The sequence below is a fragment of the Nycticebus coucang genome, chromosome 1, assembly GCF_027406575.1.
Source record: "Nycticebus coucang isolate mNycCou1 chromosome 1, mNycCou1.pri, whole genome shotgun sequence".
NCBI classification, from domain to species: domain Eukaryota; kingdom Metazoa; phylum Chordata; class Mammalia; order Primates; family Lorisidae; genus Nycticebus; species Nycticebus coucang.
The window spans coordinates 152619783-152633621 of record NC_069780.1 but is presented as its reverse complement, the minus strand read 5'-3'; the positions used below and the strand labels follow the sequence as shown (position 1 = coordinate 152633621).

The 13839-nt window shown below is 38.3% G+C and overlaps 2 protein-coding genes across 4 annotated transcripts in view; one reads left to right on the top strand and one right to left on the bottom strand.

Moving 5' to 3' along the window:
• Positions 1-11860, bottom strand: part of DHX29 (DExH-box helicase 29) — a 51133-nt gene extending 39273 nt beyond the window's left edge. The window contains exons 1-5 of the mRNA XM_053590507.1: positions 11532-11860; positions 4622-4695; positions 3606-3719; positions 2144-2273; positions 1285-1430 (exon numbers count right to left, since the gene is read on the bottom strand). Of these exons, the coding sequence (XP_053446482.1) occupies positions 1285-1430; positions 2144-2273; positions 3606-3719; positions 4622-4695; positions 11532-11712 (645 nt within the window). The 5' untranslated portion in view covers positions 11713-11860. The remainder of the gene's footprint in view (positions 1-1284; positions 1431-2143; positions 2274-3605; positions 3720-4621; positions 4696-11531) is intronic.
• A 35-nt stretch (positions 11861-11895) lies between these two features.
• The window catches only part of MTREX (Mtr4 exosome RNA helicase), an 87737-nt gene continuing 85793 nt past the window's right edge, over positions 11896-13839 (top strand). For all 3 annotated transcript variants that reach the window (XM_053590540.1, XM_053590531.1, XM_053590521.1), the window contains exon 1: positions 11896-12264. In XM_053590540.1, coding sequence (XP_053446515.1) covers positions 12131-12264 — 134 coding nt within the window. In that variant the 5' untranslated portion in view covers positions 11896-12130. The remainder of the gene's footprint in view (positions 12265-13839) is intronic.

Sequence of the window (13839 nt, the reverse complement as noted above, 5' to 3'; positions counted from 1 at the left end):
TAGCTTTTATAATTTATTCACACACAAAAAGAGCAGACACACAAATTACAAAAAAAATCATACTCTTTATTGTTCAGTGAGGTACAAATAAATTGAGCTTAACTTTACTTTAGGTTGGATGTGGTGGCTCATGCCTATAATCCTAGCACCCTGGAAGGCCTAGGTGGGTGCATTGCTTGAGCTCAAGTGTTTGAGACTAGCTTGAGCAAGAGTGAAACCCCATCTCTAATGAAAATAGAAAAACTATCTGGACATTGTGGTGGGTACCTGTAGTCCCAGCTATTCAGGAGGCAGTGGCTTGAGTCCAGGAGTTTGAGGTTGCTGTAAACTATGATGCCAAGGCATTCTACTTGGGTTGAGATGCTGTCCCCAAAAAAAATTACTTAAAAAAGTCTACACTTGCAGAACCTAAAGAATATGTTTACATAAAGGGGGTAAAAAAAGATGAAAAGTAGACTGTTAAAAACTGGTATTATTCCTTAAAAACAGTGGTTTTATGTGGATGATGCTTCTGTAGAGGTTTTATAATATATAAAGTTTTTAAGTATCATGCTGTAATGAACTTCATCTTCCAGTCAGTATTCATGCCCTTCTGTAATTCCCTTCCTGAGACCATGGGCTTGGCTGTGTGACTTGCTTCAATCCCTAAGACATTAGTAAGAGTGATAAAGCAGAGGCCTGGTAAGAATTTGTACCTTGAAATACTTACTCTTGGAAACTAGATGTATGAAGTCCGACAACCCTGAGACCACCATATGTGAGAAAACCCAATCTAGTCATGTGGAGAAAACACATAGGGAGGAGGATGCCTGGCTAGCCTCCAGCTGGTGTTGGTCATGTGAATAATGCAGCCCTTTTGGACATTCCAGTCCCAGTACACCTTCTGAAATAGAACAATGGCCTAGCCATATCCAGCTCAGACTGTAGAATCATGAGAAATAACAAACTGTTGGTTTAAGCCACTACATTTTGGGGTGGTTTGTTATGCAACAATAGATGACTGAAACAGACAGTAACAGAAAAATTTGGCAAATCAATTAGTCATTTTCAAGAAGTAAAAATGTTATAGAAAGCTAATCTTTCTAAAACTGCTAATTTTGCAGTTTTTGGCCGGGGCCGGGTTTGAACCCACCACTTCGGTATATATGGCTGGCGCCCTACTCCTTTGAGCCACATGTGCCATCCTTAGAAAGCTAATCTTTACACTCTCATGGACTCTTATGGACTAGTACATGTACTTCATTCTGATGCTACAGAACTTTGAATGCTTAACTCTTAAATTACCTTTGTCTTAGAGTCTTCTTTCTGGTTTTTGGTTTTCATTTGCAGTGGAGGTGAAACAATGGCTTGTATTTGAGGAGACTGGAATTTTGGCCTACTTTTAGATTGCTGCTCTTCAAAATCCTGACTGAATCCTTCAGGAAGTTCATCTTAAAATAAAAGAAACTATGTTGAAAATAAATGCACATATCATACACAAAACCAAGAAACATCTGTTAAGCATATACATAAACTAGCCTTGGCCTAGAGCACCTAATTTTCTTCTATTCTCTCATGTCCCAAGAACAGAAATCCTATGATGAAGCTGGTTTTATCTGTTAAGATAGAAGTGGGTACATTCATCAGATGACAGCTTGCTCACTTCTATTTGGCCACTGGTTTCAGGCTCAGTATGTTAGGCTCCTAAATTTTCATAAAAGAATCTTAACCCTTCCCATTCTTTAATTGTCTGTCATAGCATGTTGCAGCATCCTTAATCAGCCCCATAGGCTATTTATTCTCCAGATTCTTGCCAAAGATTATAACCATAACCCTCTGTTTAAATATTATTTATCCAAGGATAGCCCAAATTTCTAAACAAAAAACCAGGAGACACAGTCTAATATATTATTCATAGGTAAATTTAGAGAATCCATTGTAGTAAGTACATTGTAAATGGAAGCAACACACATCAAATTTCCTTCTTGGACCACAATCTTATAGGATAATACATGGAAAAGAACAGAAAAAGGTAAAAACATTTTAAAAGTAAATAACTGTAACAGTGAAAAAACTTAAGTACAAGCCAAAAAGTTGACACAAATATTTAAACTATTTCAAAAAGTTTTAGAAACTGAAAAAATATAACAATAATACTATTTACCATCTGAAAGGTTTAAACAGAGCCAATCCAAGGCAGAATGAAGATCACCTCCATGTAAGAGTGTATTGATCATTGCATCTTCAATATCCTTAGTCTTGAATGAAAATGCTTGTAAAGCCATATATAAATCCTGTGAAAGTGAAATATAAGAAAGTCGTATTTGTCAATTTTCTCTTCTTTCATTACTAATTTTATTCTCTCATTCAATTTAAACCAAAACTCTGACACAAATTCTAATTTCAAAATTATCTCCCACCCCCCCCCCCCAAGTTAAAAGTTAAATGTGCTTTACTGAATTGAGAATTTGGAAACTAGATATCTTAAAAAAAAAAAAAAAAATGACCAGAAGAAATTGTTCATATTCTCACTATCCAAATTACTATTTGCTTGAGTTCACAAGTTCAAGACCAGCCTGAGTAAAAAGCACAACCCCATCTCTATTAAAAATAAAAAAGAAACTAAGGTGCCAGCCCCATATACTGAGGGTGGCGGGTTCGAACACGATCCCAGCCAAACAGCAACAACAAAAAAATAGCCGGGCGTTGTGGCGGGTGCCTGTAGTCCCAGCTCCTCGGGAGGCTGAGGCAAGAGAATCACCTAAGTTCAAGAGCTGGAGGTTGCTGTGAGCTGTGATGCTACAGCACTCCACCGAGGGCAACAAAGTGAGACTGTCTCAAAAAAAAAAAAAAAGGAAGAAAGAAAGAAAGAAACTGAGGCACAAGAGCATCGCTTGAACCCAAGAATTGGAGGTTGCTGTGAGCTATGATGCCAGGGCATTCTATTCATGGCAATATCTTGAGACTCTAAAAAAAAAAAAAAAAGAAAAAAATTTTGTTTAACATTATAAGTATCTTCCCAAGTTATCAGAAAGTCTTCATCATCACTTCGAATAGTTACATAATATTCCATTGGATAGACCTATTATAATTTAACTACACATTTTCTAATGACAGAACACTTAAGATATTTTCTTTTTTTTTACTATAAGCAGTGCTTCAACGAAAACCTTTATACATAAGGGTAAAGTATTTTAGTGCACTTTCTAAAGCATGATCTTTGGAACTGGCAGAATTGGGTTCAAATCCAAGCTGTTTACTACTTACTAATGAATAAATTTAAACTACAACTTATGTCATCTTTCTTATCCTTACTTCTTTCACTTAAAGGGGGCCAGATACATTTACCTTGCAGGACAGCCATGTCGGAGATAACATAAGCAAACTGCCCCCCCCCACAGGGTCTAATATAGTAGGTGTTCAATAATATAATTTTGGAAATATAACTTAATTTTCATATCACCATATTAAGGTGGCGACCTGCACCTGGCACAATTCCTTCTCTATTCTTGAAGATGGACATGACATACATGAAATCTCAATGGAAGTTGAAAAGTCATTTTATTTCACATGTGAAGAAAATCCTCCACTAAAACCCAGGGACTTAAAATTATTTTGCAAAATACCTGCAATTTTTTGGCAGTAAGTCTTCCAGAAATCATTCCCTTGTCATTATTTTGCTTTTTATGCTCATTGATCACTCCAATAATTCTTTGCTCTAGCTTATTATTAATTACCACCTGTTGAGGCCAAAAAGGTCATATTAATTAGAAAAATAATTAAAAATGAGAAGCAAACCATATTCTATATTTCTGTCAACCAAGCCCAAAATATCAGCTAAACTCAGATTTTTTTTTTTTTGACTACCATTCATTTGACCATATTTCTAACATGTTTAATAAAAAATCAGGTATGGAAAAGTAGAAAGATAACTTATGGCAAGAAAAAAACCTTTTCCTATAAAGCCTCTGGAGGCCAATGTCAAGACATTGTCCTTGGACTACCCTTAGGTGCCATCATGAAGATTCCTAAGCCCTATCCTACACATACTGAATCAGAATTCTTGAGAATGGAGCCTAGAAATTGGCCTTCATGTAAACCAGCCCAAGCACATAACCTATAAGAATGCTACACTAAAAAGGGGATAATCAATTGAAATTTAAAAACTAAATATGTAGTAATAATAGGTCACACAAATTCTTCTGGCATCCAGAGTTTGATGCCTATTTTTTCCGACTGGCCAATTTATCTTTTGTTCTTCATTATTTTTAACTTAAGAATATACAAGAATCTACCTACAAAAATACCTTCCTTTTATTACTTAACAGGATGCCTACTGTGAACCAAGCACAAAAATATATTTTAGGAATCCGGTCTAAACCAAGAAACATATATGAAGAGACAAATTATAACCCAGCATCAACTCATGCTTCAAAGTTTGGATCTTAACCAGACCTTCCTTAATGTCTTATAGGCTCTCAGCATATTATGTACAATTTACTTCTATTTAGTAGAGAAAAGCTCCTCGTACTGTTTATGAAAATTTTAAATGCTCCGTCATTTACTTTCTTTTTTTAAGTATACATCATTTTTTTGAAAAAGGGAACATTTCTTGAAATGATGCCAAATCTTGGTTACTTACTTTCAAAATAGATTTATCCAGATTTGCAGGACCACCAGAATCATTTGTAGAATTAAAACTATAAATCTTTGGACCTGTACATAATAGATGACAAACAGTCAAGGCAATTTAATAATACCCATTATTTTAATTTTCCACTAAAGATGGATAAATATTAAATATTTGATTTCAGCTTCCCCCCATATTTCACCAATTAACTCCATCTAGTAATATCCCCTCTAAATTTTCAACATTTTTCCAATTAGCATTTCTCTAGGTTAACCAGTTTCTGCAAATGCCTGTATATATTTTGGGTTAAATTTATCTTCATCTTCCTATTTTTTAATGAGATGCTTTTCTGCCTGGCACTTTGCTGAGGCAAGACATCTCAGAGATTAGATTGTTGGCAGAGAAGATGGATAATTTTTAAGAGAAAGCACCTTCCCCCAAAGTGGGATACTAAGTGAACAGGGAAGTGGGAGTTCCTAAGTTCTCTTTTCTCCCTGGACTTAAATTTCCAATGGCTGCTATAAAAAATTACCATAAACTTGACAGCTGAATACAACAGAAATTTATTCTCTCACAATTCTCAAGTCTTAAAGTCCAAAATTAGGTTATGAGCAGGATCATGCTCCCTCTGAAGGCACTAGGTGAAAATGCTTCTTTGTCTCTTCCAGTTTCTGGTGGCCCCAGGTGTTGCTTGCTTGCTTTTGGTAGCGTTAACACTAATCTCTGTCCCTTTTCATATAGTCTTCTTCCCAATATCTCTGAGTCCAAATCTGCCTCACCATTCTCTTGTCACTCACTAGTCACTAAAACAAGTGTAATTTCATCTCAAGACTCTTAGCCTATTAGATCTGCAAAGACCCTGTTTCCAAACAAGATCATATTCTGAGGTTCCAGGTGGACATGAATATTTACTCCATTTGCTACAGTTGCCAAATCTGTCCCAGTCAAAAGAAATGCTATATAGTCTTAGTTCTCTAACAATGAGTAACCAGGAAGGTATAAAGCTTTTCAAACTTTTGGTTAAACCTTAAGAATCCAAATAGGTTTTATGTTTTTGTTTTTTTATCTACTGGTATTATATTTACCAAATTATAAAGGGTAATATTTTTAAGTGAATTAAAAATAAGCTTGTAATTAATATAAATAACACTGTTAATAAAACATGGCTATTTTTCTAAAACAAAACAAAATATTTTCCATTTTTGCAAATCCCTTTAATATCTGGTGTCATAGTACGCTCAGGCTGCCATAACAAAATACCACAGACTCCTGGGTGGCTTAATCAACAGAAATTTGTTTCTTGCTAGGAAGTCCAAGATCAAGGTGCCAGCAAGGTAGGTTATATTCTGGGGGCTCTTCTTTTGGCATGTATGTGGCCACTGTTTTGGTGTACATTTCTATGGCTTTTCCTTTGTACTTAGTGGGAGAGACTGAGCTCTCAGGTGTCTCATCTGACAAGAACATTAATCCTATTAGATCAGGGCCCCATTCTTATGATCTCATTTAATCTTAATTACTTCCTTAGGGGCCTTATCTCCAAATATAGCTACAATGGGGGTTAGGGTTTCAACATATGAACTTTGAAGGGACACATTCAGTTCATAACATCTGGCTTCTTCATTCAATCTGCTATAATGTTACATTATCATGTAGCCTCTGGAAAACTCCACCATATACTCATGGAAAACTGAACACAAAAAATGGCAACTAACATCTCAGAATTATTACCAACATAGTTTTGACTTCACAGAGTCCTTGCCAAGAGCCTCAGGGTTCCTCAGGACCTCCTGAATACACTTTGAGCACCACTGTTGTAAAGAATAATCCCAGAATCTTATAAAACCTTATTACTGTTTTTATAAACCTTAAACTGGGAAAGTTGTTTGTTTTTTTTTTTTTTCACTTTGAGACACCTAAATATTAAATTTAAATTTTTTTTTTTTTTTTTTTTTTTTTTGCTTTTTAAAAAAAGCATCTTTAATAAAGGTTAATCACCCTCAGGGCATGTTGAAGACTTTGGTCTTGATACTTGCTAATATAATTAAATATTTTAAAAGAAAAACAAGTTTTGAGAATAACTACTGGAAAATTAACTACTTTACATTTGGGGAGTATGAACTAGGGACATTTGTGGTTCTCCCAATTACTGTTTAATATATAGTTATATGAGAGTACCAAGTCTACCTGAAATATGTTAAAAAACAGTAACAATTCTAGCATAGTAGTATTAGCTGGGCATAGTAGTATTGGTTTCCTTATTTTCTAGTTTCCAATTTTACCTTAATTCTAGTAACCTCATAAATTCATGTCAATGACCATAAAGGAGAATGTCATTAGTAGCTTTTAATCATTTTAGGGTCTTAACAGTTAATAATAAGTGCATTCACAAAATTTAGCATACAAAGTTTTAGAGGTCCCCAAAGCCATCAAGGGGCCCCAGTTATAACCCTTCTTAAAAAGGTACACATAGATAAAGTTTGTTATCAAAACTATTCTGAGAAAACAGTTCAAAGTTGATGTGTCATTGACAGGAGTGAGATTGTACATTCCTTTTAAAATACTGTTGGTTTTTGTTTAATTTTGTGAATTAAAAAGATTAAAGTTAACTCTCACTGGTCTCCTCCAAACATTTCACCTGAGACTTTCAACCATATCAGTTTTCTGAGGTTTAATCTCACCCTAACAACCAACCCCTGAGGTTGGCTAACACTACAAACTTCCAGAGGGCAAATAAGAAAAGAGCTGAAAAATCATCAGGCAAAACAGGGAATTCCGCTACCACATTCACTGGGTGGCAAACATGGTCCCTAGAAGAGGTTATGTTTTCATTTTAATCAATACCCTGAGGAACTGAAGCAATAATAACATATCATCATAGAGATACCACTGGTAAAGCTCTATCATCTTCAGATTCTTCCTGAAACATGTATGTATGCAATTTTAACCTGCACGAATAAAATCTCCAAATTCCAAATGCACTTATAATTTTTGAAGGAAATCCTTCTAGAATGATTTACATTTCCTGGGATAGTATAGAGCATAATAAGCAAAATTCAAAGGTTTTCATGATACATTTGTATTATAAATATCTATCAATGCACTAAGGTTTGCAGAGGGTATTGAAAAGGCTTAGCTTGGCTCCGCGCCCGTAGCACAGTGGTTACAGCGTCAGCTACATACACTGAGGTTGGTGGGTTCAAACCCAGCCAGGGCCAGCTAAACAACAATGACAACTGCAACAAAAAACAGCTGGGTGTTGTAGTCCCAGCTACTTGGGAGGCTGAGGCAAGAGAATCACTTAAGCTCAAGAGTTTGAGGTTGCTGTGAGCTATGACACCATAACACTCTACCAAGGGCAACATAATGAGACTCTGTCTCAAAAGAAAAAAAAAAAAAGGAAAGGCTTAGCTTATCTTTTACTCAATTCTCTGAGACTGCTCTAATTTTCTATTTAGTATTTAGTGCCTCTTTCCTCTCCTCTCCTTCAGCTGTTGTTCATTTTTAGAACTTCACCCTAACAGCTCCCCATCCACACCTTCTAACCTGTTTTAATTGTTTTGGTCAGGAAAAATAAAGCAGGAGGTATTAATTTTAACCTAATTAAAAAGTAAAGGTGCCAGAAAAAAACAGATATTCAAACTTGTTATATTAATAGCCCTAATTTCAAATACCATACTAATAGGGCATGGAATAAAGCTGGTTCCCAATCTTTTGCCAAGAACGTACATAAGAAAGTACTACTTTCCTTACTGTTTCTCCACAACTTTTGGTTTTGTGTTTCAGACAATAAAAGTTACTGAAAATCTGACTAGAAGTAAGGATTAGTATGCAGAATCTCAAAGGCAAAAGTATTATGAATTCCAGATTTATAAACGAAAGATCATGAAACAGTGCCATATTATAACTGGCTCTCAAAAATATTATCTGAAAGTTAGAACACAGATAAACTAAGTGATTTCCTTAAAATGACACAGCTAATTAGGAAAAAAAAAACCCTGGATCAGTTTCTTATTGCCTAATACTTTCTCTTGATCTATATTTTTACAATGTATTTCGTATCAAACAAAGATGCTAATGACCCACCACCACTAAGTCATTAGCTTTGAGTTGTTAGTACTCTAACTCCCTTGATCAATAATGAGTACATGTGCAAAAAAGTTAATCAAACACAAAATCCAAATAGTGACTCTACTCTGGTGGTAACTAAGACCCAGTCATGGTTCTCATGAGGCTTATATCTGGAGTAACGAAATTTGTAAGTAACTAATTACCCAAATAAGCTATGAAGGGAGAGAGTACAGAGTGCCAAGGGAATAGATAAGGGTGAACTGATATACTTTCCTCAACTTCCCATTGCATTTGGTCTGGTTCCTTTCCTAGCCCTCTAATCTCATTTTAACACTTTTCTTCTCTCATTCCAGCCACATCTGATAAGCTTGATTCCCATCTTAGTGTCTTTGGGTTTGTTGTTCTCTTGCCCACATCTGTCTCCAGATACTCTGATAGCTTGGCTGTTCTTAAGGGAAACTATGTGTATTTCAAACCAAAATAGACCCCCTATTTAATCTTTACTAAGTCACTATATTCTGTCCCTATTTAATCTTTACTAAGTCACTATATTCTGTCCTTCATAATACCTCCTGCTTTATTTTTCCTGACCAAAACAAAATTTATGATGGCTTTTATGAGTTTATTCATGGTATCAGTCACCCCCCCCCAAAAAAAGGAAATAAAATCTCATGAGAGCCGTCTTCAAGTTCTTACAAGTTCAAGAACTTGCCACCATGCACTTACGTTGGCAGCACTGTACAATCTTGGTATATAAGTGTGTCACAGCTATGCTCATGTCAACATGTGGTGGTGTCTTGCTGAGTGGCGGCGTTCCTTAATGTTCTTGTGTAGTTTTGCACGTAGGATAACAACAGCTCTGATGGTCATTCCAGAAAAACATACCAAAATTGCTTTGAAGGGTGGACTAGGTGCCGCTGTCAATACATAGTTTCCCAAAGGGAGTAATTTGAAGGCAACCATAGTGATATTCAGCAATAAAGTATTAATATGTAGCACTTTTCCTAGAATGAGTTTGTGAACTTAATTGTCATTCCTTGTATATGAAAGATATGTAAGTGAAAACTGCACAGCTTGCAAGAAAGAAAGGAACACATTAAAATTTTAACGTTTGACAAACAGGAATATGGAAAGACAGAAATGAGTAGGAAGAAAAGTTAGATTTGAGGAGAGAAGAGTAATTTGGTATTAACCATGTTAAAGGAGAGATGCCTGCAAAAGAAAGGGCCAAATAGGCCAAGTACACGTAGAAATGGCTGATTTAAGCTTGGAAGAGAAGTCATCTACAAAGGAAAAGATAGAAATAATAGAATTAGATAACTCTCCTAGAAGGGCTGTAGGAGGGAACTTTACTGGCAAGGATAGACACCTTGAGAAAGGGTCCATTTGGGAGCTGAAGGAAAGGGATTACGAAGAGTATAACAAATGACTATCAGAAAGTTCAAACAATTCAGAGAAATTTAAGTGAAAGACAAAAGTAAAAAAGAAGTTGGTCCACAGAGTAAAACTGCCAGAGTAGTCAAGGAGAAATTCTATATATTTGTAATTACAAACATGCTAACTTTGTAACTAAAACATTTCAATAAATTGCAGAACAAGGAACTATTATCCACCTTCTAGGTAAAGGTTTGGTACCTGCCTGCTTTTCAGACTTATTTCTCCTATGGCAATATCTGCATTCTATGAATTCCTCACAAGCTTCAAGCTCTTGCCTGACTCAAGATCTCTGCATAAGGTGTTCATTACCTTTGCCTGGAATACTATTTCCTCCATGTTTTGCAGAGTTAACTCCTTTTCATTCTCCTGATCTTTTTTCCCGAGACCACCCATGATCCCTGCTCCTCCCCAGTAAAAATTTACACTGTAAGGGGGGTGGGGCCTTAGTGTGTGTCACACTTTATGGGGGCAAGACATGATTGCAAGAGGGACTTTACCTAACAATTGCAATCAGTGTAACTGGCTTATTGTACCCTCAATGAATCCCCAACAATAAAAAAAAAAAAAAAAAAAAAAAAAAAAAGTTAAAAAAAAAAAAAAAATTTACACTGTAAAACCCTCTTTCTGGGATTTCCTTTGCAGCGCTTATCAATATAAAGCAATATGTTATCAGTTAATGCCTATTTCTATTATTAGGCTGGTAAACTATATGACATATATCTCTATTTTTCTCATTTCTTCCCCAGCTCAGTGTCACAGCCACAGTATTTGCGTATATTACATAAAGATGCACAATAAATATTTGTTGAATATTCCAGTAAGAACTACAAGCAAACGATCCAAGCAGAAAAAAAAAAGTATAATCTTTCATCTTTTGAAACCAGCCATAATTGTGGCACGCTGATGTGCAGCAGGAATTGGCCATCGCCAAGTGGAGTTATCAAGCCAATTTGCACAGTAAGCAAAAATGCACAGCTGCGGAAAACAGCGAAAATAATTTCACAATAGGCTACACCAATGTTCAGTGTGTAAGCACTGTACTTCTTATTAGGTACTGATGTTTCTAGCATACATAGAGACACAGGTAAAACACGGGGCTGGTACCAGGAGGTTAGGAAATCCACTCACTACCCGTTTCTCTGCACTAGCCTTGCTACCTGAGATGACAGCTCAGGACAGATCTCCACTAAAACAGAAATAATGCAATTACTTTGTTCTTGGAAGAGAAACGCCAGGCTGCAACAGAATTTTGGAGGCCCAAAGAGCTTAGATCTAAAACAAGGCTACCCTAAGAGGAACCGGCAACCACGGGTATAGGAGAAAACAAATTTTGAGCCTTAGGGTTCGAAAGCTCGTTCCTTTGAGCAAGCAGCAGGGTCTCAGGACAGATAGGCAGGGGCCGGGCGACCTCTCGTACCTTGCTTGACCCGGGGCTCCCGGGCGCTGGCAGCAGCGGCGGGGGGTGGCCTAGCCATTGGCTTCTTGCTTTGAGCCTCCCCAACAGCTCCGGCTTCCGCGGATTTGGCTCTGGAAGCAGACACAGCGGCCCGAACCGCCGCGGCTGCCGGCGCCTTATGTTTCTTGTTCTTGCCGCCCATGTTGCAGCTGTGGTAGAAGATCCCTTGCGACCTAGGCCCCAGCGTCTCCACAGTACCACCACCAAACGCTCTTCACTTTCCCCGGCTCCGGCGCCGCCACCCTGCGTCCTCCATCCGGGCTTCTCGGGCAGAAAAGACTGCTGCCTCGCAATTGGTCCGATTCTGCAGACTCCGCCTCTTTGCGTCCCCGAGTACCTGCCGCATGGCGTCGCGCTCCTTCTTAGCGCTCGAGTTGACCACTCAGTAGAGATCCGAAAGAGAAAGAAAGGGGGAAAAGTCAGGAGAGAATTTCCGTCCGCCGTGCGACTCGAATACTTTTGCCTCCCAAGGGCCACTGTTGAGCCTTCACTGGGCGTCACTGTCGGTGCGGTCGCGGGGCATCGTGGGTAAGAGGGAGATTGGTCTCGCAGCTTGAAAGATGGCGGACGCTTTCGGGGATGAGCTGTTCAGCGTGTTCGAGGACGACTCGACCACTGCGGCTGGAACCAAAAAAGACAAGGAAAAGGAGAAGGGGAAATGGAAGGGGCCTCCAGGGTCTGCAGACAAGGCCAGGTAAGGAAGATGTACCAGTTTTTATTTCTTCTGTCGGTGCGAAGGGAAAAAAACGACTCTGAAGAGCGGGAGAAAGTGAGACGTACATTGAATGATATCGGGAAGTGAAGGGGTTTGAGAAAAAAGTTGGGGGGGGGGAAGAATGTTGGTTTGGGGAAACGGGGTCTTGGCATTTCCTGATGTAGGCAGGCAGCGTGGGCTTCTGCCTCTCCGCTTTCCTTACGTCTATGTGGCTAACTCTACCCCTATCTTCGCCGTGAGGTCGTCCAGGCAGGAACGGTATCCCTGAGATTGTGTGCCCATCGCACCAGCACAGCAGTGGCGAACAAAACGAATGATTAGTTGAGTAAAGGGCGAAGAAGCTTAGAAAAGTGATTTGAATTGATTTTTGGGGTAGAAAGGGCAAAGAGCAGCAGGAGAAAGGAGAGAAATTTAAATTCCGAGCTGTAGTTTTCTCTCCCATAAAATGGAGATGATAGTGCTTACCACTAGGGTAGTTGTGATGATTAAATGAGGTTAAATGTGTAAAGCGCCTAACAATGTTTAGCACATAATAAACGAATACTAGGTATCTTCAGAGTTGTTTTGTTTTGTTTTGTTTTTGAGACAGAGTCTCACTATGTTGCCCTCAGTAGAGTGCTGTGGCGTCACAGCTCACAGCAACCTCCAGCTCTTGGGTTTAAGCAATTCTCTTGCCTCAGCCTCCCAAGTAGCTGGGACTACAGGCGCCCGCCACAACGCCTGGCTATTTTTTTGTTGTAGTTGTCATTGATATTTATCTGGCCCGGGCCGGGTTCGAGCCCGCCACCCTCGGTGCATGTGGTCGGCGCCGTAACCACTGTGCTACTGGCGCTGCCTTCATAAGTTTATTTAGAAAATTATTTAAGATCACTGAACCTTACTCAGATGTATAGACTAATGAATATAATCACGTGAAAGTGTACAGAGCTATTTATAGTAGAACAAGGGAAAGCTATTACTTGAATTAAAGTAAGGTGATTCATTATTAACAGCTAAATGTACTCTTGGTTTAGAGGGGGACCTACCTGATAGATGGCTTGAAATTAAATTAGGTATGATTTTGCTGTTGCACAGGTTGGAACCCCTGGGCTCCAGGGATCCTCTTGCCTCAGCCTCCTGAGTAGCTAGAGCTACAGGAACCATATAAGCCTACACCACCACAACCAGCTAATTAAAACGTTTTTTCTTTAGAGATGGAAGTTTCATTGTTGCCCAGGCTGGTCTTGAACCTTGGTCTCAAGTGATTTTCCTGCCTTGGCCTTCTAAAGTGCTGGGATTACAGGTGTGAGCCACTGTGCTAGGCCCAAGCAGAGGAGTTTTGAGTTCATTTTTAAAACCCAGTTGAACCAGTTTTTTAATGTTTTTGTTTCCTAACTCAGTCTTTGGGTAAATAGAGTGACAGTTTAGGAAAATTAATAGGGTAGTGGTTGGCAGAGTACCTGTACCACACTGACTGAAAGAGAATAGGCACTCGTAGTAGGAATGTAAATTAGTATTTCAGTTATCCAGTTGTAGAGGTGAAAAGACCCCTCAACTCAGGAGGTTGCAAAAGGA